The sequence below is a fragment of the Megalobrama amblycephala genome, linkage group LG14 (genome assembly GCF_018812025.1).
Source record: "Megalobrama amblycephala isolate DHTTF-2021 linkage group LG14, ASM1881202v1, whole genome shotgun sequence".
NCBI classification, from domain to species: Eukaryota; Metazoa; Chordata; class Actinopteri; order Cypriniformes; family Xenocyprididae; genus Megalobrama; species Megalobrama amblycephala.
In genome coordinates, this window is record NC_063057.1 from 16498550 (window position 1) to 16518853 (window position 20304).

The window sequence follows — 20304 nt, forward strand, 5'->3', positions numbered from 1 at the left end:
TGTCACACTCGGTTTAGTGAATGGGACTCCCCAGAAAATGTGCATGAGATTCATTATCATGGAAAACACGAGACAACAAATGCATCTCATATTTTTGACAACCACGTAGATAAATGATTCTGCATAGTTTCATATGTCTTGCATGCAATGTGTCAGGTTTAGCATGTGTGGTTTTAAAGACAGTCAGCTACTGTTTTTCCATAAGGTCTAAGAGGATTTCAGCTTAAGCTACTGTCTCCAACCAGCAACCACCTGCTTTTGCTTGGTACTAAGTACAGTATACAGAAAAAAGAAAATATTCAGTTATAGTGCACAACACTTATCAGCTACTCAATGACACTGTGTTTTGACACCCAGTCTGCGTCCTTGTCATTGTGAGGCATGCTTATTTATAGAGACTTGGTAATCTTAATTGTTTATGAATAAACCCCTGACCCTAAATCTCCGGCATGTGCTACGGACATGAAGGATACTTCAAAATTGGTGGGTTAAGCAATTTTATATCCATATCTAGCCATATAGGGACAAGAATATCAAATACTTAGGGGTGAACACTTTTAACTTAGGTCAGTAAACACCATCTAACAACCACCAAGAACACATAGCATTGCCCTGGTAACAGACAAAACGTCACCTTTTTGGGTTGTTTGTTTTGTCTGGTTGTTTTATCTAGTTTGCCTTTGTTTCATTTTCTTGTTTTATCTAGTTTGTTCTGTTTGCTTGTTTTGTCTACACATCTGGTTTTATCTCTGTTTTGAGTTTGTTTCATCTAGTTCGATTTGTTTGCTTGCTCATTTGTTTGTCTGGTTGTTTTATTTCTTTTATGCAAGCAGCTCTATGCACACATGTATACACATGAGTCAGTGAAGTGCTTTTTTCATCTCAGTGGTCCCCAGGTCTAATTCTCCAATCCTCTTTGTGAGAGTGACGTGTGCTCTTGACAGAACCACAGCTAAAGCCACAAAGAGAGAGACCGCGAGCGCAAAACACTGCTTTCGGTCTCTTCACTGTCCTAGCCTGTAACTCCCTCAGGCTTGAACATTCTCTTACTATCTCTAGTTTATTTGTAAATCCCTCCTTCTCTGTCCTCCTATTATACCAGCACTTGAACACACAGGGGCCAGAGGGATTCAGAGGTGGGAATATCTCCACGGCGACACCCTTGTCTCCATGTGAGCAGGTGCGTAAAGCTTGGATCCACATTTCCTGGGAACTCGCTTGCCCTGGCTATGAGCTCAGCCAAAGCAAAACTGACCGCTCACCTCATCAAACACAAACAACTATGAGATCTTGGAGATCTGGATTTACAGGGAGATAGATCACTTTAGGTTTAGATGTTATAGACCTTTTTTTTTTTTTTATTTCCACTCTTGAATCTTGGATCCATGAATCTGCTACTTTGAATAAGATTCAGAGACCATCATTTGAATTTTCACTGAGCCACAAGACTGGCTTGGACTGGTTGCATTTGTTTTGGAAATGAACAGTGCACAGACTTTATCACTAAAGAGGATAGAGATGGAAGGGATTCCAGAAGACTTTAAACAGGAGATGAACCATGAGATGGTGAACAACACCGAATGTTCTCCTAATGGCTTCCCTGCTGTCCCTCATGTGCGCGGACATGAATCTGCAGCCCAACGCTACACGGTGACACGCTTACAAGCAGGTTTTCCCGACAGGTGAGTTGATGGTCACAAAGTCACAGAAATGTTATTAGTGCAGTTGATTTGGGTCTTGATAATTGAGGCTTGAGCCTCACAATTTCTTCTGAGCTCGTTTCTTTTTTTAAATGCATGCATCTCTGAAGATAAATCCCCTCTTGTCATCCTATTATTAAATGTAAGGCTTGTTCTAATCTCTAATCTTTAAAACAAGACTAGGTGATAAAATAGGCTTGTATAATTGAATCTTAAAATCTGATGCAGGGTCAACAAATGTTGGCCTTCAAAAGAGCTATTCTGGGCACAGCAGATCAGGACTTCTCCAGCTATGCAGTGGAGTGTGAAGTCCTGGCAAAGTCCAAATGGGTCAGAAACACTGAAATAGCTGCTGGTGCAGGAAGATATTCTGACCCACATGTCCACTGACCCACATATGGCGAGGTACATATAACCGCTTCACCTCTCTGTTGTGATGGGAGGAGACAAGGGTCAGGGATTTTAATGGCTGCTGCCTCTGACACACACACATGCTACTATTTTTAGAAAATGGAGCCATGCTTATTGTCTGTACTTGTCTAAATAAATGCTACAAACCCACATGTACTTCCCATCTCACCCTGCTAGTCTAAAAGCTCCCTAGGGAATCAGCTAGGGATAGCTACTCACATTAGCATTGCCTCTGACAATTTTTTTCTAGGGGTGTCAGACTTAAAGTAATTAAGCCTTTGACATTAAATGGGAGCTTTAATGAAAAAAAAAAAAAATATATATATATCATTTGAGTTGTTATATTGCATGCCAACAAACTTTGAGAACAAATTGCTGTTTTATGGTTGGCTACCCATGTTAATCACTGGAATGCAAAACACACCAGCCTTGACCATGAGTCACATTAAAGTGCTATATTCGGTCAGTTTTAAAGTCATCGTGAAATCAAAATTGATCATTCTTATTTTTTATGGAATAGAGCAGTTTGCCGCAGCAATAACAAATGACAACGATCCAACTGACGGACAAAATCAAGTCTCGCCATACATTTTTTCTTGTTTGAGAAGCAGTTTCACTCATACATCAAAATTGGGAAGAAAAGACCATCATGACTTCTGTTTCATGCTGACTTTAACATGGAACTGAATTGCAGTTTCTAAAAAAAGGGAACATGGATAAAGGAAGTAATTAACATGTTACAAGAACTTTTAATGGACTGCTGAAGATCTGAAAACGCATGCATTTTGCTTTTGTCTTTAAAGGACTGTACTGATTTGATCAAAATTAGTTTGTGCTTTCGTGTGGGGAATGTGCTGGCCAGTCAATGGAGAGCATTTTGTAAATTTCCTTAAGCACTGTCATCCTTTAGCAATTGGCTTCTGGTAATTGGTTGTGGCTGACTTTTAAATCTAGCAGTGGTGCTAGACAATTATGGAAATGGGTCATAGGGTTTGCATTCAAGCCCCCTAATGAGACAAGAGAGAATTTGAAAAAAAAAAAAAAAAAGGGTATATGTCTGAATTTAAGTAAAAAAATAAAATAAAATAAAAAAAATCTACATTTTAAAAAATGCTGGGTTAAAAACAACAAAATGGTCAAAACCTGCAAATGGGTTGTTTTAACCAAGTAGTTGGGTTAAATGTTTGCCCGACACGCTGGACAGTTTTATTTAACTCAACTATTGTTTGAAAGTTACTAAATTGCTCGCTTAAAATGAACCCGAAATATGTTGGAAATGAATGTTTATTAACGTGTTTAATAAATTGACATTTATTAATAAGTTTAATGAATAATAATTAAACAATACACATTTATTAAATTGCTTTGTATCTATCTATCTATCTATCTATCTATCTATCTATCTATCTATCTATCTATCTATCTATCTATCTATCTATCTATCTATCTGTCCGTTTGTCCTTATTTATTTCAGTTTATAATGATTTGTAATAATTACCTTTCAATTTCCTATAATTTATGTCATTTTGTCATCATTTTATTGGATTATTTGTGCCGTACTGCTGCTTAGGAATGCCATTTTGTCCTTCTTTATTAATGGAATAAAACACTAATTTCATCTATTTAACCCAATCTTTAAACTACTGAGGTTTGTCATTTTGTAAACACATTAACACCATAGACCCAGACTCCCTGTGTTCTACTACCGGTCACTTTTGTGACAGGACATAAAACCCATTTTTTCATGGACTTTTCAATATTTTTTTTTTACATAATTGACATTGATTGTTAAATATCCTTACAAATACCATACAAATTAATGTATGTCATCTCTGGAAAAAATTTGGGATTAAACGGGTTAATAAAATGTTCATCTTTTGATTATTATTGTTGCCTCTAGTAAATTTTGGGTTCATTTTAAGCCAGCCATAGAGTAATTTTTAAACAATAGTTGGGTTAAATAAAACTGCCCAGCACATTGGGCAAGCATTTAACCCATCTGCTGGGTTAAAACAACTCAAATGCAAAAACAGCATTTTTTTTTTAAGTGTATGATGAACAAGATTTTAATTTCTGAATTTTAAGTTACTTTGATATTTTTGTGGTGTGTGGCCGCAGCATGTGTCTAACTTCAAGAATAGCTATACAATATAAAAGAGTATTTAAATCAAAAATCTTTTTTTTTTTTTTTTAAAAACAACAAAAAACATATAAATAGAATAATTTCAAGACCTTCAATGTATTTTAAGGCATATCTTTAAAAGATTTCACCTTTTTAATATCTTGGGCATCCTTACTTGTCATTGATCAATATACTGTATATGCACGGCAACATGAATACAGTAATTTATATAGACTGATGTGGCGGTAATGAAAGAGTTAACCATGCCGTCACCACGTGGATGTGGAGCTGTGAGGATATGACGCGCTCTCTCAGTGTCTGCCTCGCTTTGCACATAAAGCCAGACTCATCACAAAACCCGAATTCAAACGAGACCAACTGAAGGATCAGAAAACTAGGAAAATAGTCTGTATAGAGGCATAAACCGCTTTTAGATAACATTTTCTCACACAGAGAACGTTAAACTGGGTTTTCCATTCTGACGCGCATCAGCTCCAGAAACACGCGTGCTCATCTACAGAGAAGGTTTGAATTTATATTTCCTCAAGTATCATGTTAAATGTGCTTCTTTTAGAAATGTGGCGCAGGACGAGCTCTGAACAAAGAAAATCTTCACCAGATGCATGTTTGCTTTTGATTTCGATATGGAGGCACCGGGTTTCCCTGGCTTACATTTAATGTAGTCAATGTAGGTCACCGGGCCAGTAGTGCGAGTGTGCGTTCATTTACTGCGTTGAATTTTTCTGTCTTTTTTACGCCTGTCTTGTGTGCACGTGTCACCAACTCTATGTTAATTTTTATATCGCGCGTGCAGATGGAATAATGTTAGTAGGTCACGGCGCAGCAGCAGGACTTGTATACTCTGCGTTTTCGTTGTCAATCGAGTGTGTTTACATAATGAACCTCAAATGTCTTGTTGTTCCACGCATCGCGACATGTGGTTTAATACAGGCAGAATCTGCTGCGCCGCTTCCTGGTGACGACACCCTTCTGAATGTGCTTTTCACTAAAATAAAATGGACCAGAAATGCATTTCCTGGAGTAATTAGGTTACTACCGTTTTCAAAGCAGCAAAAGAAAAGTGCTAAGATTTAAAATAAAATTCAAAAAATTGAGAATGACAATATGTAGAGGCCATTTTTGGCCATAATAGGACAATGGCGCGTGGCTGATTATGGATTAAAAACAACTGCTTATCAGCTGATATTTGGTCATTTAGATTATCAACCTCAGCCAGTCAATAAAAACACCTACATTAAAATATATGAGTCATTTTAACAATGACATACTTACTGGCACAATCCAGCTTTACAGTCAAAAATGGGAAAATATTAGCAGATATTTTAAATATATTAAAGTAAATAAAAGCTTCCCAAAATCAATCTGCAAATAACCTAGTCCGAACCCTGTCCAAACCTGCTTCTGGAGGGCCACCGTCCTGAAGAGTTCAGCTCCAACCCACTTGGAGGTTTCAAATAATCTCAAACACTTTGATTGATTAGCTAGTTCAGGTGTGTTTATTTAGGGTTGGAGCTGAAGTCAGGATGGTGGCCCTCCATGCATGATTGGACACCATTGGCCTAGTCAGTGGATAATAATGTCCCCCCTCAAATATTTTTAGTGAATTTTGAGTAAAGACTAGTTGCACTGAAAATGTGTTAGTGTAGTAGATACAGTTTTCATTGGAAAATTGCTAGTAAACTTCATGGCAAGTAATACACATGATTTTTTTTTTTTTTTTTTTTTTTTTTTACAGTGGGCAATTTAGTATGCAAATACCGATTATGTGATCGCTGTTGGCTGTATTTTTAAATATTAAATCGAGGTCTATAGTATTTAATCTCAAATACAATTGTAAAATAAGGGAAACAACTACAGTTCCATGAGGCATGACATAATTTAATTAAAATGATGGAAAACTAGTGTTGTTGATTTTGTATAAATAATCAACATTGTACAGTCATTTCAAAATATGCAAATATATTCAAATATTTAAGTAGTTTGAGAGCGTAGGGAAATTGACTATTACGTCATTCGCAGTGCTTCATGGGATGGGGCGGGTACTAAAGATTTATTTTGGTGTGATTTTCATGTTCCAGTTCTCTGATTGGTGGAGCTTTCTTTGCAGAATCATGGGTAATGTAGTTTTTCTCCAGGAATTCTGCTGTTAAACTTGATTCCTTAAAAGATAAGTTGAAATAATGCAAACAAAAGCATATACCATTGATTAACAACCTTGTAGCTCACAGTAGATCTGTCTTGGCTTATAAGTTGTTTAAAATCAATTCTCCTATGGGGAAAATGAATGGGATTTTTACTACTTTGCAAACAATCAAGTGTAAGTGCATAAATTATATATATGCTTTATACACAGAATTCCAATATAAATAGTGATTAGACTTTAGAATCAAAAGCAAAGTAACCAGTTGGCACTGAAGAGCACTGTGTGTTATTTACAGGTCGTGTTTGTGTATTTCCCTTTCCAGTATGGCAGACTATCTGATAAGTGGAGGAACGGGCTATATCCCTGATGATGGACTGTCTGCCCAGCAGCTCTTTTCCGTTGGAGATGGTCTGACTTACAAGTAAGTACTTTTCATTGGGTTCCTCTCCCTGCAGTGAAACTCTGTGTGTATGTAATGGGCATCCACATTACAGATCAGAACAGCAGTCTGTCCGAGACGGACTCACGGCGGAAGAGCTTTGCTCTATGGGGGACGGTATGACTTACAAGTGAGTAACACGGCCCTTTATTTAAGACATCATCTTCTAGTGAACTCAATAAGGGATGCAAACGTTCCAGCTCTATCTAGTCAGGGTGGTCTATTTAGGGTCTTTGCTGTTGGGAGATGATCAAAAGATTTTGCTTTCAATCACTGGTGGGGGAACATGGTTTCAACCCTAATCTGTGCCATATATATTATAGAAATTAGCCTGGGTAAGCCATATATGCATGATTGATTTATACAAGCTGATTTGGTTTAGTTCTAAATGGATAGTTCACTCAAATATTAAAATTGTCACCATTGTCACCTCCTGCCTTTTTAAACCTTACTAAAGTCATTCAGGTTTTGGAACAACACGAGGGAGAGTAAACGGTGTCACATATGTGAATGCCTTCACTCTTTGTACCCATAATGCACTATAATGGAGTCAAACATGTGACCTGAGGAGTGATATTAGGACACAGCGAGTTCATGAACAGTGTTGCCTTTAAGATTTAGATTACAAGGTGAAAGGTTCAGCTTTATAACTGTCTTATCTGTAATGAAAAGCGTGTAGGGATGCATCGTGGGCCGCATGACTGTGCTCACACTGGCATCATGTGAGGGGGGAGCCCTTCTATACACGCAGGAAGGGATAGAGAAAACACTTTTATGCCTGAACCCCCCTCACCCCCCCATAGTTCTGACACATGCATGTATGTGTTGAATCGATTTGTGTAACGCACACATGAGTGTGTTTGCGCAGTTTTTTCTTTGTAGGGCATGTGACACATGAGGCTCAGACCTCTGCTGTATTGATGCGAGATGTCTCATCTATATGATACTTTGCAGGTTTGTTGCACTTTTTTGAATGATTCCTTCATTTATAACATTAACCGACTCAGAGACCTTTTCATTGTTTTTTTTTTTTTTGTCACATTACAGTTTTTCTCAATCGCTTTGGCACATTTCTCAAAACAGCCTTAACATTCTCTAAACTGTAAGTGCAATTGTCACAACTGTTAACTGAAACATCAGAACTCTATTGCATATCTGTAAAATGTAGTTACTCACCCAAAACATTTAATTCATGCTTCAAAACTTAGTTTTTGTGTCATTAAATTGGCCAATGCCACCAAAATAACAAGTGTTTTTGTCAGCGTGTAAACCACACTGGTCAAAATATTTAGATGTTTTTTTCACTATGGAAATATTATTTTACAGTGTCATTGTTACATATGTTAAATTTAGTTACTATAGTAATAACTATAAATTATGCATAATTACATGCATTTAACCCTAAACCAAACCAAACCCTAATCCTAACCCTATAGTAAGTACATGTAGTTACTTAATATTACTCAGTACTTAAATGTATAATTACAGTGTAACAAAGACACCTTAAAATAAACCAATATTTGTTATGTACAAATTGCATGTTTCTGCCAAAACACATGCAAATTGCTTAAATCATAAAGAAATCCAAATCTGATGTGAACAAGAAACCAATTTGTTCAGAGACATAAACTTATTGTTTTGAGAAATAAAAGTCTCATTCAAGAATTGAGCCAAAGCGATTGAGAAAAACTGGAAAACTGTAAAATCTGGATCATCTCTTTTTTACTTTTATGAAGCTAGCTGTTCATTGAGTTATCAATTAAATGCACTAATTTAAACTACATATATTATTTCAACAGACAGCACTTAGATGTATCTATTATCAAAAACCTATTATTTCACACCTTTTGGGGTTTTGTAATTTTGTTATGGGGTAGTTCAAATAAACATGAAAATGTATTCATTTACTCACCCTTTTTTTATTTTTAATAATTTTGAACAGTTTTGATTACCATTGACTTCCATTATAGACATTCCAGACATTTCTTAAAATATATTCTTTTATGTTTCATATAAGAAATAACATCATACAGGTTTGGATTGGCATGATGACAGAATTTATTTTGGGGGTGAACTGTCACTTTATGAATGCATCAATATTAAAAATGTAGCCAATCCCCCAAAATATTGTAAGTTTTTCATACTATACAAAATAGTATAGTATACTATCTCTTAAAAAACAAAATATATTGTTTTAAATGTATACTAGCAAAGGACTAGTTCAGTTTTCTTTTAGTCTGTTTGAAAAATGACTTGCTGTACATTTGCTTAATTTGTTGAATTCATCTCTTGAATATCATTAACTGAAAAGATTTTAACTTAAAGGATTAGTTCACTTTCAAATGAAAATGACCCCAAGCTTTACTCACCCTCAAGCCATCCTAGGTGTATATGACTTTCTTCTTTCTGATGAACACAATCGGAGATACATTAATAAATATCTTGACGCATCCAAGCTTTATAATGGAAGTGAAAAGGGGTCACAAGTATGAGCTGAAGAAAGTGCCTCCATCCACATCCATCCATCATAAATGTACTCCAGACACAGCAAAATCTCAAGAGTTAAATCAACTCTGCTCAGAGTACATACGGTCCCTGTCTAAATAGTGTTAAGAATTGAGATAATTAAGCAATTAATTAAGAATTGCATTTTAGTGATGAACACCTGCTGTTAACAAGCAGAATCACTGAAGAAAAGAGAAACAAGAACTACAACTGACTTCAGTCAAAGCCATATTAATTGCTTAATTATCTCATTAACTATTTAGAGAGGGACCATATGTACTCTGTGCAGAGTTGATTTAACTCTGGGGATTTTACTGTGCACAGCTCCGGGGGGTTAATAAAGTCCTTCTGAAGTCAAGCGATGCGTTTGTGTAAGAAAAATATTTAACAAGTTATGAAGTAAAATATCTTTTTTTTTATACACAAACTCATCGCTTCGATCCAGAAGGCCTTTATTAACCCCCCGGAGCCGTGTGGAGTATGTTTATGATGGATGGATGCACTTTCTTCAGCTCATACTCGTTGGTGTCGCTCACTGCCATTATTAATCTTGGATGCGTCAGGATATTTATTATTATATCTCCGATTGTGTTCATCAGAAAGAAGAAAGTCATATACACCTAGGATGGCTTGTGGGTGAGTAAAGCTTGGGGTCATTTTCATTTGAAAGTGAACTAATCCTTTAACAACGATGGAGCCATTATTGCCTATTAATGTATTATTTATGGATCAACCCCTCTTGCAAGCTAAAAGCCACCCACTGGCTAACATGTCTGCCTGTTATTCCTCATTGAATGCACAAGAGTATAATCAATTAAAATAAAACTGCAGAACCTAAAATCCATTCAAATCCAAATGGCTTTATTAGTCTGTGAAAGAAAATGTATGTTGAGTTTGACCTGTAGCATAGTTTCTTTCTAAGCAACGAAGGAAAGTAGAGTGAGGCAGACTGGCTTCACTAATGTTGTTAAATGAAAAGAAATAGGAGTTATGCAGTGGATTGTTCAGTCAGATGTCATTTCTCTACAAAGTATGGATGATCAGCAGATAGTTCACTAACAGACATGCCACAACTGGATAATGGAACTGCTTCAATCAGACCGAATGCTCATTAAAATCGAATAGCTGAGCAATTAGGAGACGGTATAGAAATCGATCAATGTAGGGTTTAGTGGATCACCATGTTACCTGGATTTGTTCAGAGTTGGTTGGTATAAGCTGTAGTCAGCATGTCTGTGGTGATATTTGGCACCGTGTACTTCTGCATATTTGGAGGTAGTCTGGGTTTCAGTCTGTACCGTCTTTGTGTCTACTGAAGTTTATAGTCTGAGTCATCTAACACTGAGACTTGTTGTTCCACCAGAGAGACTGTAGAGCTGTTGTATTATTCAGCAAAGTCAGTGAGTTTATGAATTGATTATCGTAGATGCTAATGTAAAGACAATTAAAGGTGCAGTATGTAAGATTTATGTCCGCTGATGTCGCTAGAGGCCTATTCAAAACAAAGGCGTAGCTTGATGACGCCAAGTTTGAGCGTGGAATCTTGGGACATGTGAACAGACGGTGAAAAAGAATAGGGATAGGACTCGAGAAGAAATCATGTTCAAGGATGCGATTATTAACGTTATTGTAGTATGAAGCAGAGCAGGGCCGAGTGTTGTGGGAGCTGAACGAGGCCGCTGGAGCGATTGCGCAACACACGCCGCGAGCAGCGGAACTTTTATTATGACACAGTCGTCGGCGCTGCTTCTGCTTTTCCGGTCATGAGTATGAGGTAACACAGCTCTGTTTATCATATTAGATACATTTGAATGTGTTGAAAATGATGTTATAACATTACTCTGTGCGTTCGCTCGGCGGCTGCTGTGAGACACTGTTACACACTGCAGTAAGAGAGATCGATTTTAAAATATCATATTAAATGCTGGATGGCTTGTGTTGATAAATGGCATGCAATTCATTTTAAAATGTATTGTATGATGGAGAAAATTATGTATTACTGTTACTAAAAATAAAGCTGCATCTGATTATGCTATGTTTGCTACTTCACAAAATAGTGTTTTTCTCTGAGGCACGGTAAAAGCGTGGTACTCGCAAAAAATCAAGACAAAAAATAAACGTGTTGAGCTATATAACAACAATTCGTTTTCTGTTTATAAATATATCAAAACAGTTGTTCCCTTGTCTAATAAAACGTCTAATATATTAAAGCGTCTTTGGTGTTTCCATGGTTTCTATAAAATAAAACCGGAAACCAAGGGTAACGCGGGTATGACGCAATTGACAGGCGGCAACTCACACGTCCCGGAGCCTTGGTTAAAATTGCAATTTTCTCACGATTTACAAATAGTTGCAAACATTTGGGATATTGTTAGTACTCAATTGAACAAAATATATAACACTAGCCTAGTGGTTTTTGGATATTTTACTGCAAAAATCTTACATATTGTACCTTTATGTAATGTGTCTGTAAACACTGAAAGTGACAAAGCAACGCAACTGAATTACATTTACACTTTTGGTTAGTATGAAGGACAGGATTCTGGACCAATCAGATTTCATTGTGGGTGTGGCCATGACAGTCACTGGGCGGGGCTACTCAGCACTACCCAACAAATAGAAAACAAACCAAAAAATGTGGATAGCTTGACGCTACTTCTTATCCATGCCTAATGGTGTAACAAATATTGTTTCCCTGCAGTATTCCTGGAAGTCAAGACAATTGTCGGATTTTTAAGCCTAAAGATTCCAATTTTAGCTGATTTAATAAGGACAGCTGTCTGTTTTGCCCTTTACAGCCACATTTATTCTAGCTTTTCCTGAGGTTCACACCCTTTGTGTTGATGTTTAGGAGTGTGTGGCCAGCACATGTGGGTGCAGAGGAACCCCGCCCTGTCGCAGCCGTCACAGACTCCTTTTTTAGCCCACCGCAAGCGACAGAGAAAATATGTTTATGTCCTTAAAGTTGCCTCTGTCTCTCCCTCTTCATTTTATTCACACATGAAATATTCAGAATCCTTCTTTTCTCTATCTCCATTGGATTTTGGCACTCATCTGCCAGACAGTTATCTTTTATCTGTATAAGGAGCTCTTTTTCTCTCTCATCTCTCATGTCATCTGGTCACTGAAGTCAGCAGGATTTATATAGCACAAATCAGTAGATTTCAGTAGGCCGGTGAAGGTTTGGTTCATGTAGGGCATGTCAGAATGTGTCTGGGCATCAGACATTCTTCAAGCTCACCTCAAAAACCACACTTGATTTAGAGCTTCTCTAATGATTTAAGGTGTCATGAATCAAGCAGTCAGCATCAGGTTATTATGCTGGAATGTTTATTTAAAAACACGTCCTCCTCTCCCTATGAAAATGCGTTTCTCTTCCATGAGAATGTATATGATTTGATTCTTGGTCACTGATTGTTTTCTCTTTCTCTGTCTCATTTACAGTGACTTCCTGATCTTGCCCGGCTTCATTGACTTCACCTCGGATGAAGTGGTGAGTCGTCTGGCCTGTGTCCTCCACACTTTCATTCGCTCATTCAGTTTGTTTTCATAATGACGTGTCCGTTTATACTACCCGTCTGTGTTTTCTCTGCACTCACTATTTTTAGCTAAATGGCTGTCTCTTTTTGTCTCATTGCTTAACTGTAACCTAGCTTGAAAAGTGGCTAGTTTTAAATGTATCGAATTGGGTATGGCCCTTAAAGTAACAGTTACAATTAAAACAATAAAAATCCTAAAACAATGTCATGTTATATTGTGTATTCTAAAATTGTGGTGCATATTTTTAATATTTCAGTGATCAAAAACTTAATATTTAGTCCCACATTTTGCATGCGACCACAAGGATTTTCCCTAACTTTTTCACTTCACTTACTGTGACTATTTGACTTTTGTAACACTTGATTCAGCACTTACTTGTAAACCAGCTGCTTTTTCTCCCCTTAATTTGAATGGTTCTATTTGAAGACTTCAGATGCAAAAGCCTCTAAGTTGAGCATTTTTATCAAGCTTGTATGTTTATGTTCAGTTATTTCACTTTAATGGCAATGAAAAGGACCTATTAATTGCCATTAAAGTGAAATTACTGAACCGAAACATACAAGATTGATAAAAATGTTCATTTTAGAAGAAAATTCCAGACGGCACTTAGAGGCTTTTGCATCTGAAGTCTTCATTTTGAATTGTGTTCTGTTTTTTTCTATGTAATAATACACCTGCATAGTTAAAATTTAATGAACTTTGAACATTCTGCTGTATTATTATCTTTTGTTATTGTTTTTTTTTTTTTATTGCCTTTGGCGCAAAGTAGGGCTTTAAAGATCCCTGTCTTGAATATAATAATATAATAAATGAGGTTGAAGCTCAAAGCACAAAACAACTGCCACAATGACCAAGACTGAAACTGAAAGTCCTGTTTGGGTTTGTGTAGGCTGATGTAATAACAGCTTTAATGTCATTTGTGTCTGACTTTTCTTTGAGACCTCACAAAATGGCTTTCACTGAACCACAGATTTGGGAAATTTCCCACTATGGTGTCTGCTTTCCCATGAGGCCACTTTCCTCCCACCGGTGTGAATTTGAAAGCATATTTTGGGAACTTTGGCTGTTGGTAGCGGCACAGAGTAGGTTGTGAAGGGAATGTTTGTGAGCTTATCAGTGTTAGAGGAACATTTCTCAGCGTTGGTGTATAAATGAAGGTCACGGCCTTCACTGTCACCCTATTTTACCCCCCTCTACCCACCCACTTTTCATTATTTTGGTTTGCATGTAAACATACACATACACACAGAATTATATGTGGTGTCCTTTGAAGTATATACTACCAAAAAAACCTACCCAAAACTTTTAAGCAGTGTTATTTTTTTATATATATAAGTACTGAGAAAAAAAAAAGTTAGCACCATGTGTAATTTTCCTATTGATATGTTATTGATGCGTCTTTGCCTCTAGTGGCTAAACACAAAACTGCAGAGTCAAAATACAGTCACCTTTGTCTTATCCACAGAAATAATGTTTTACTTTTTTTTATTTTTATGAAGGACCTGACCTCAGCATTGACCAAGAAGATCACACTGAAGACCCCACTCATCTCCTCTCCTATGGATACTGTTACTGAATCCTCAATGGCCATCGCCATGGCAGTAAGTTCCTCTTAGATCCTTTTCTGATAAGGCTGACATCTATCAATCATTAATTTGAATGTTTATCTTGTCATGTTTAGCTCATGGGAGGAATTGGCATCATTCACCATAACTGCACCCCAGAGTTTCAGGCCAACGAGGTGCGCAAAGTGAAGGTAAGACTGCGTCATCCTTCATTAATGTTTAATGTAAGGTTGGTGTCTTCTGTGTGTGTGTGTTTGTACCTGTTAATATTTGATGTCGAGGTCTTTGCGTATGTGCCCGCAGAGGTTTGAGCAAGGTTTCATCACTGATCCAGTGGTCCTGAGTCCTCGTCACACCGTAGGGGATGTAGTTGAAGCAAAAGTTCGACACGGATTCTCTGGAATCCCCATAACTGAGACGGGCAAGATGGGCAGCAAACTGGTCGGCATCGTCACATCACGAGACATCGATTTCCTGTCTGAGAAAGATAATAACAAACCCCTAGAGGAGGTAAGACTGCCTTTGTGATCATGTGTGCATCTACACTAGTGTTCAAATTTAGGTTGAGGTCAGTAAGTATTTTCAATGTTTTTGAAAGTAGTCTCTTCTGCTCACCAGACTGTATTTGTTTGATCAAAAATACAGGAATATTAAGTGAAATATTATTACAATTTAAAATAAATGCTTTCTATTTTAATACATTTCAAAATGTAATTTATTCCTGTGATGTAAAGCTGAATTTTCAGCATCATTACTCCAGTCTTCAGTGTCACATGATCCTTCAGAAAACATGCTGTTTTGCTGGTAAAGAAATATTTCTTATACATTAACAATTTTGACAACTGTTGTTAATATTTTATTTTTGTAATGTAATATTTTTGTGGAAACAGTGATATAAAATCTTACTGACCCCAAACTTTTAAATGGTAATGTATATATTACAGCATAATATAATATAATATAAAACTTTACAATCAGATCCTAGTAGTTAACATTGGTTAATGCAAAGAGCAATATGTTTGTTACAGTATTTTTAATCTTTGTTACTTAATAATAATAATACAAATATTCATTGTCAGCTCAGGTCCATTAAATGACATTAACAGATACAACATTTGATTTTAGTAATGCATTAGTAAATGCTGAAATTAACTAAATGAGATTAATAAAGGCTTTAGAAGTTATTACATTGTTATTTCATGTTAACAAATAGAGCCTTAATATAAAGTGTTACGATATTCTATAATATCAGTGCTTGGCATGCTGTTCATTTATGGCTGTGCATTTGTAATTGTTTTCCAGGCCATGACTAAAAGAGAGGATCTTGTTGTTGCTCCTGCTGGTGTCACACTGAAAGAGGCCAATGACATCCTGCAACGCAGCAAAAAAGGTGAGAACACCCAAACACAGACTATAGTCATCAGGTGTAACTGTACTCCATTTAACTGAATTATCAGATTATTTCAGTTTGTACTTTTAGACCTTCCACCCACATAGTATTTAACCATTTTAAAAGATCTCAACTGGTTATATTTGTGTACTTGTACAGGTAAGCTGCCCATTGTCAATGACAAGGATGAACTGGTGGCCATAATAGCCCGCACAGATCTGAAGAAGAACAGGGACTATCCTCTGGCCTCCAAAGATTCTCGCAAACAGCTGTTGTGTGGTGCCGCCATCGGCACCCGTGAAGACGACAAATACCGCCTGGACTTGCTCACTCAGTCTGGGGTAGATGTAGTGGTTCTGGTAGGTTCTGGTGTTATCAAGGAAATGTCTTTCAGCCACTATAGAGGGTATGCACGTGACGTCACCGTCGACCGTTACGACTGCGGTCACGCCCACTGAGTGGCAAAAGACCGAGGGGGCTCGAACACCGGACGCGAAGCTCAGCACCTCGCCACGTCTTTAAAATTCGAACGCATTGTTTTCTATGAGTGTACGCACACCGGCGTCAACATTCGGCGCCTGTCCGCGGCGCCCAGCTATGACTCAGAAAAAAATATAAAACAATGCGTTCGAATTTGAACGACGTGTCGCGGCGCTGAGCTTCACGTCCGGTGTGCGAGCCCCTTGAGCGGCAGCATTGGTTTTCAGCGTGAATGTCGTGAAAAACACACAAAACACATCCAAAACGGGAAAGAGCTTTGTGATTGACTGTACAAATAGCTTTGATACAAAACCTGAGGTATATATTTAAAAACTGCAGAAAGCAATGACTCCAGGCAGAGAAACGTGGATTTGCAGTTATCATTTTGTGTCAAATTGTTGGATTTTGAGGTAAAATCATACCGTACATATTTTATTGTTATATATTGTGTTGACAACTGATCAGTTAAATATTTTCCATCTTATATTCTGCACAATTAGGTGTTTTTAAATAAACAACACTGGCAAAAACTATACTATAAAACTATATATGTTTTAGGGCTGGACAATATGACGATATAACATTGATATAAGTGATTACGCAGATTTAAACCTACCTATATTGTAGTTATATAAAATATTCACAGGCAGATTTGCTTTATGTATTTCCCCGCCATCGAAATCAGGCACATATAAATGTCAGGAAACACGACTCCTGGCTGCATGTCAATATCCATGGATTAGGTTTATTTGACAAGTTGTAACGAACACATTCAATTCCAACCTTTAGTGTAATTTGTTTGTTTTACTCGCGTTTTCGCAGTTTCCCCTATTAAATATAGTCACGCAGCAGGTTCTTTTGCCACTCAGTCCAGCTGAGGGAGCGCGCTTTCAGCAGGAAATTGACATCGATGCATACCCTCTATATTTAAAATATTAAATTACAGCAGGTGCTGCCTGTTAATTTATTAATGCTTGAAAGGGGATTAACTTCACGATCATTTTCATGTATAGACAAAACTGATGCTATTTTGGTCTGTGAAATGTGTTTAATGTGAAATGTGCCACTAGCTTCACCGATACACCATTTTCATTTGTTTTTCAGGATTCGTCACAAGGCAACTCTGTATACCAGATTAATATGATCCATTATATCAAGCAGAAGTACCCAGAGCTGCAAGTTGTGGGTGGAAATGGTGAATATCAGATATTATTACTACATTGAGTACTTACTTCACAGTTGCTCTCTCTTGTTCTCTCTGACTTCAGTCTCTCTCTCTCTGTAGTGGTTACAGCTGCTCAGGCCAAGAACCTGATAGACGCTGGTGTGGATGCGTTGAGAGTGGGAATGGGCTGTGGTTCAATCTGCATCACACAGGAAGGTCGGGAATCAATCTCACACACGTATACATTCAACAAATTACCCAACCCTAGGGGGTGTATGGGCATAATTTTTTTAAATATCTGCTTTAAAATGTGAATTTACAGTTGATTTCAGCATGAGGATATAAATACTCACCCTTTAAAAAAAAAAGTGTCCATTTCTGTTCTGCTTAGTCATGGCATGTGGACGACCTCAGGGCACCTCCGTGTATAAGGTGGCAGAATACGCTCGAAGGTTTGGGGTGCCAGTCATTGCAGATGGGGGAATTCAGACTGTCGGCCATGTGGTGAAGGCCTTGTCCCTGGGGGCATCGACAGGTAATTGTTGCTGAAGTTCATTTTTAACAGTTAAAGTTGAAAATGAAATAATATTTATGCATCTGTTTACATGGAACAAATGTATTCTGTCTGCAGTTATGATGGGATCTCTGCTGGCCGCCACCACAGAAGCTCCAGGCGAGTATTTCTTTTCTGATGGGGTGCGACTGAAGAAATACAGAGGAATGGGCTCACTAGATGCCATGGAGAAAAACACCAGCAGCCAGAAACGATACTTCAGGTGTGTGGTAGTGTGTGTAGTACACTGTTCACTCGACATAAATTATTCAGTAATAGGAAGCCTGGAATGAAATACTATCTTAATACTGCGCCACATACAGCCTGCTTTTTTTTTTCACATACACTCAGTGTGCAGTATATAATGATATATTATCATTACATGACCTTGCTTCTGTGTGCCGACTGGTTGTCTTGGCAGTGAGGGTGACAAGGTGAAGGTGGCTCAAGGAGTGTCGGGCTCAGTGCAGGATAAAGGCTCAATCCATAAATTCGTCCCATACCTCATCGCTGGAATCCAACACGGCTGCCAAGACATTGGCGCGAAAAGCCTCTCTGTGCTCCGGTAAGTATGTCTGTGTTTTATTTGTGCATTTAGTTCATTTTTGAGCACTATAAAAATTCCTACACTGTTACACATTTAGCTCCATGATGTATTCCGGAGAGTTGAAGTTCGAGAAGAGGACCATGTCTGCTCAGGTGGAGGGTGGCGTACATGGACTTCACTCGTAAGTCACAAGAGGGTGCCAGTGCTCAACACTACCTTCATATGTCAAAGCTAAAATCCACATCACTCTCTCAAACTGTTTTCTTTTGCATCCATAGTTATGAGAAACGTCTTTACTAATGGAATGGGCAGAACACGGATGGGAACAAACACCTCAGACAAATCCTAGAACTTAGCCCACCCTGCCAGCACCCCTTCTCTGCTCTTCACCGTTCCTCAGGCACAACCACCACAGTGAGAGATGGAGAAGAGAAGTATTAAACGAGTTTGAGAGCAGGACCTCAAACTAATTCAGTCCCCAAAAACATGGCAGTTGCACTCAAGGGAGCATCAGGGTTTCCAAAAAGCTGCCTGTGTGTGTTTTTGCATCTGTGTTTATGAGCAGAACGGCAAAAACGAGGCGGCATTTGGAGCGAATATTCTTCAAAGCCTTTTTTTTTTTTCTCTCCCAAACTGATGCAACCATGTTGCTGCATCAATGTCTATATCTCCATATCCACCTGCAAAATGATGACTGCCGTGAAACCAAGTGCTCCAGCTATACTTGAGGCAATCTTTTCTGTAGTAGATTTGTAACTACTGAAGATGCTTTATGATATATTTTTATTTTAGAAGGCAGAAAACAGATGTATGTAGAAAATGTGATAGTTAAATGTCAGTGAGACAGACCTCTCTCTATGTCCATCATACCGCTTCCTGTAACTGGGTACGATTCATATTGAAAATAATTATACCAAAACCGATATCTGTAGATATACATAGTTGCTCTGAGAGTGTCTTGCTATTGTGTCCAGATTACATTTTTGCTGAACAGGTACAAAGAGTTTTAATTTGCATGCGGTGTTTTTTTTTTTTTTTAATTATAATTATAATTATTATTATTATTATTATTATTATTATTTACGTTACTGCCAAGTGCATTCTTTTGTTAACTGACAATTTAATCTTATATAAAAGCCAAATAAATGCTGTGAGTATCCTAGAAATGTTTGTCCATGTCATCCAAACGTCCCCTACAGCTTTGTTTGTTGGGTGAACCTGTGACATGCCTTAAATTGTGTAATAAATGAAGGACACATTTGTCTTAACCCAAAACACGCCACCCGTGCTCGCCAAATCCTATGGCTTCATGAAACTATCACTGCCAAATGAAGCATGTCATCCATACGAATTTAAATGCGTTTTTGTAACAGGTTTTCAGTACTATTTGTTTTGATTTTTGCATTTTCCAGTAGAGGGTTTTGTTGTTTAGAAATCTTGCTTTCTGTACCTTAGCATTGGATGTGTGGAAAATTATCCACGCAGAATTCTCAGTATAATGATGTACAAAGACACGGTTTACATCCGTTAGTCAACTGGATGTTGCTTGTTAGTATGTTGCTTTGCCCCCACTCAAGAACTCAAGAGCCAAGTTTGTTTACCACAGTGTACTCAACTGAGGTTGCTTATCCTGTTCAATATTGTTGAAAAAAGAGAAAAGAAATAAAAATAAACTTGTGCAGCCTTTTTGTTTGCTTTATGGATGTAAAATATTTCTGCATGG

The 20304-nt window shown here is 37.6% G+C and overlaps 1 protein-coding gene across 5 annotated transcripts; it reads left to right on the forward strand.

Annotated features, from left to right (window-relative positions):
- The first annotated feature begins 1293 nt into the window (after window positions 1-1293).
- On the forward strand, window positions 1294-20262 carry impdh1b (IMP (inosine 5'-monophosphate) dehydrogenase 1b). 5 transcript variants are annotated; one of them, XM_048157181.1, is made up of 16 exons: window positions 1294-1682; window positions 6720-6818; window positions 6892-6966; window positions 12786-12834; window positions 14381-14482; window positions 14563-14637; window positions 14750-14956; window positions 15749-15836; window positions 15996-16195; window positions 17421-17511; window positions 17602-17697; window positions 17873-18016; window positions 18113-18257; window positions 18456-18599; window positions 18679-18762; window positions 18860-20262. In XM_048157181.1, exons 1-16 carry the CDS (start codon window positions 1480-1482, stop codon window positions 18879-18881), a joined length of 1824 nt encoding a protein of 607 aa, XP_048013138.1. In that variant the 5' UTR covers window positions 1294-1479; the 3' UTR covers window positions 18882-20262. The 5 variants fall into 5 exon arrangements, with proteins under 5 accessions (XP_048013138.1, XP_048013139.1, XP_048013141.1 ...); XM_048157184.1 differs by lacking the exon at window positions 1294-1682 and adding an exon at window positions 4497-4758 and having other exon boundaries at window positions 6693-6818; XM_048157183.1 differs by lacking the exon at window positions 1294-1682 and adding an exon at window positions 4497-4758.
- The last annotated feature ends 42 nt before the right edge of the window (window positions 20263-20304 follow it).

Bases quoted from the DNA above. Each gene is read 5' to 3' on its own strand.
- impdh1b (XM_048157181.1), top strand. From the start codon at position 1,480: ATGAACAGTGCACAGACTTTATCACTAAAGAGGATAGAGATGGAAGGG. The intron at 6,819-6,891 runs GTAAGTACTTTT...TCCACATTACAG, and splicing joins GGAGATGGTCTGACTTACAA to ATCAGAACAGCAGTCTGTCC. The intron at 18,017-18,112 runs GTAATTGTTGCT...TTCTGTCTGCAG, and splicing joins GTCCCTGGGGGCATCGACAG to TTATGATGGGATCTCTGCTG.